Genomic DNA, 3,196 nt, shown 5'->3' with positions numbered 1-3,196 from the left:
CCCGAAACGCGGCGCTGCTGCCGGGAAATCAGGAGGAAAACTTCTGCTTTTTTTCTTTTCTGGCCGTCAACGCTCCCCGCCCCCCCTCCCCAGCGCCCTCCTCCCGGGTCTCGCGCCCACGTGGGCGCCTCCGCGCGGCGCTCCGCCCCTTCCCCGACGCCGGCCAACCGTAGCTCTTCTTTCTCTCGCCTTTGTTGGCTCGCCAATAGGAGGGGCGGACGCGCCGCCGAGGCCGCGCCTCTGGTGTAGAAGTCGATAAAAGGCGGCGCCCGCGGCGGCGAGCTCAGAGCGCTGAAGTCGGGGCCGCAATCTTCTTTTCTCCAGCCACGCGGATTATTCTCGCCGAGGACTTTGCCATTTCTTTCCCTGCCTTCTTTTGGGGACGATTTCGCTGCCTTCCGAAGGTCTTGAACGAGCGTGCGGGCTCCGTGGGAAGGTTTTGGGCTTTCCGGCCTCGGATTTTGCATTTTCTCCCTTGGGACTGTCGTGGGGCTGTTTTCCACTGTGGATTATAACTGCAACATGACGCTGGAAGAGCTCGTGGCATGCGACAACGCGGCGCAGAAGTAAGTAGCAGGCTGAGGTCAGCCGGGCCGGCCGGGGACCGGAGCGACCTGTGGCCGGCCGGGCGCTGACCCTCCTCTCTCTGACCCCAAGGATGCAGACCGTGAGCGCCGCGGTGGAGGAGCTGCTGGTGGCCGCGCAGCGCCAGGACCGCCTCACCGTGGGGGTGTACGAGTCAGCCAAGTTGATGAATGTGTGAGTCACACCCCGTCCCCGGACTGGGCGCGGGTGGGGACCCCCTCCGCTCTGCATGCTCTCTGCTGCACCCCTCTCCCGCACGTGGCTAGGATTTCCCCCAAGCAACCCCACTGTGGATTGAGGGTCTCTGTGCTTTCTTTGGCGGGGGGGGGGGGGGGGGGGGGGGAGCCGAGGTTGCAGTATCCTGACGCTGCATCGTTTGCAAGCGCCCACCGGCGTATTCGCTGGTGCCTTACCCCCGTCCCCCCCCCCCCCCCAGGCATCTAGAACCGTGCGTCCTCTCCCCACCCCTGCAGCTGCATGCAGACGCGATCCCTGGCGCGCCTTCGGTTTCTCTTCGCTTTTCCAAACTCCCCCGTGCACAGTGGCGTCTCCTCAGCCCCCGGCTGATCCGTCCCCTCCTTCTGGCCCCCTTAGGGACCCTGACAGCGTGGTCCTGTGCCTTCTGGCCATCGATGAGGAGGAGGAGGATGACATCGCCCTGCAGATACACTTCACGCTCATCCAGTCCTTTTGCTGCGACAACGACATCAATATCGTCCGGGTGTCAGGCATGCAGCGCTTGGCGCAGCTGCTGGGCGAGCCCGCGGAGACCCAGGGCACCAGCGAGGCCCGAGACCTGCACTGCCTCCTGGTCACGGTGAGTTGGGCCTGGACCTGCCCCACCCTTCCCCAGGCACCTGCGCCTGTGTTTGTCAACAAAGTTGAGCTGGCGCATCTCGGACCAGCTCAGCACTCAGCCACTATAGGCATGTCCCGTGGGCAGCCTGGCGGGGGCCTCCTTCCCCGGGGAGCTATTTTGAGCTGGCCTGTTTTCCCCAGAGGGGCCCTGAGAGAGGGAGGCTCCCTGCCCACTCCTGGGGCTCCCACTGAACCCCATTTTTCCTCCTTGTCACAGAATCCTCACACAGATGCCTGGAAAAGCCACGGCCTGGTCGAGGTAGCCAGTTACTGCGAAGAGAGCCGAGGAAACAACCAGTGGGTCCCCTACATCTCCCTCCAGGAGCGTTGAGACCCTTCCCAGCATCAGAAGCTGTCGAGTCGCTGCCAAAAAAAAAATAAAATAAATATTTGACCCCTCCCCCCCAGAACAACCCCCCAGAACAACCCATCCTGTGAGACCGCGGGGGCAGAATCAATGGAGAAGAGGGGAGTGCGTGGCCACCCCCAGGGCGGTGAGCCTGGAGCAGCGCCAGCTGTGGCCACCGTGACAGGAGAAGAGGGGGACCGGGCCAGCAGGAGAGGGGAACCGGAGCCCAGGCTTTGTGCCGGAGCAGCTGGAGGGGGGGGAGCTGTGGCCTCGCCCGCGCTGGAGGGCTTGGACCGCACGCTCCGGGGTGGACTGAGACCGGCGCTGACGTCTGCGTGGGACTCGGGCGACCGAGGGTCTGCACCCTTGCCAGGACTGGACTTGGGGACTTGGGAGCTGGCGCTGATGTTGCTCTGTCCCCATGAAGTCCCCGACTGCAAACGTAATAGACAATCTATTTTCTTACTTGCTCCACTGAGAGAGAAGGGAAGCTTACAGATACATATATTTTTACTTCTATGATGACCTTGTAATAAATTTCTAAAGCTTCCGGGTTTCTTGTGTATTTGCCACTTCCGAGAGGGCTGGGGACCTCTGCCCCCCTCCGGGCACCCAAGCCCCCTCCCGCAGGCTCACCGGGAAGTGTTGCTCAGCCCCTGTTAGCAGCTCCAGGCTCCTTTGCAAAAACAGTGCCCCTTCTCTCTGCAGCCGGCGCCAACCAAGCCCAACAAACCTTTGCCTCTTTTTTTTAATCCTCCCTCCTCCTGCCCCATAGCAATTAAAAGACCGGTTTATTACGAAACCTGGCCGCTGTGCCACTGCTGTTACTGGCCCTGCTGGAGCCAACCCCACGCTCAGGGCATACGTAGACGCACCCCTGGGGGGCTGCTTGCAGCCCCTGCCTGCCCCGACGCCGCCACCAACCCGAGGTCCAGAGAGGTCAAGGGGGCACCTGGACCACGGTGGGCTTAGCTGCCTTGGCCAGGGCTCAGCCTTGTAGGAAGAGCTCCTCGGGGTGACCCCCAGGGAGGGCCCTTCCCACCCCCCCTCCCTGACCCGTGCCCAGGCCTTTTCCGTCCCAGGATGGCCTTCTTCACTGAACTGAAGGGGAAGAAAAGTTTTTTTTCTTTCCCCAAACTAAGATCAACGAGCAAAAAATACCCAAGGAAGCCGCGCTCCCGAGGAAGCCGGGCTTGGCACACTGCTGCGTTTTGCCTCTAAACCGAAACTGTAAGGCCTCGCCGGCCACCTCCTTGTTCTCCCGAAGCTGCAGGCGCGGCGACTCTCCCTATGCCGCGGGCTGGGAGCCGGCCGCTCGAGCCAGCCAGCCCTCCCCGCCCCGCCCCGCCCCGCCCCACCTCAGTCTTCCCGCCGCACGTCTGCGGGGTGGGCTCGCTGGCGCCT

The 3,196-nt window shown here is 63.0% G+C and overlaps 1 protein-coding gene across 1 annotated transcript; it reads left to right on the top strand.

Annotated features, from left to right (window-relative positions):
- Positions 1 to 279: 279 nt before the first annotated feature.
- GADD45B (growth arrest and DNA damage inducible beta) lies at positions 280 to 2,342 on the top strand. Its single transcript, XM_058728461.1, has 4 exons — positions 280 to 566; positions 658 to 759; positions 1,180 to 1,402; positions 1,661 to 2,342. The coding sequence occupies exons 1-4, from the start codon at positions 523 to 525 to the stop codon at positions 1,772 to 1,774; spliced, it is 483 nt and encodes a 160-aa protein (XP_058584444.1). The 5' UTR covers positions 280 to 522; the 3' UTR covers positions 1,775 to 2,342.
- Positions 2,343 to 3,196: the final 854 nt, after the last annotated feature.

The sequence above is a fragment of the Neofelis nebulosa genome, chromosome 4 (assembly GCF_028018385.1).
Source record: "Neofelis nebulosa isolate mNeoNeb1 chromosome 4, mNeoNeb1.pri, whole genome shotgun sequence".
NCBI classification, from domain to species: Eukaryota; Metazoa; Chordata; class Mammalia; order Carnivora; family Felidae; genus Neofelis; species Neofelis nebulosa.
Note: the sequence above shows the minus strand (reverse complement) of the source record. Positions and strands in the feature narration are given on the sequence as shown.

What these genes read in the sequence shown, in the direction of transcription:
- GADD45B (XM_058728461.1), top strand. Translation starts at nt 523, where the DNA reads ATGACGCTGGAAGAGCTCGTGGCATGCGACAACGCGGCGCAGAA. An exon ending in TCAGCCAAGTTGATGAATGT is followed by an intron (nt 760 to 1,179) that starts GTGAGTCACACC and finishes TGGCCCCCTTAG; the next exon opens with GGACCCTGACAGCGTGGTCC. An exon ending in TGCACTGCCTCCTGGTCACG is followed by an intron (nt 1,403 to 1,660) that starts GTGAGTTGGGCC and finishes TCCTTGTCACAG; the next exon opens with AATCCTCACACAGATGCCTG.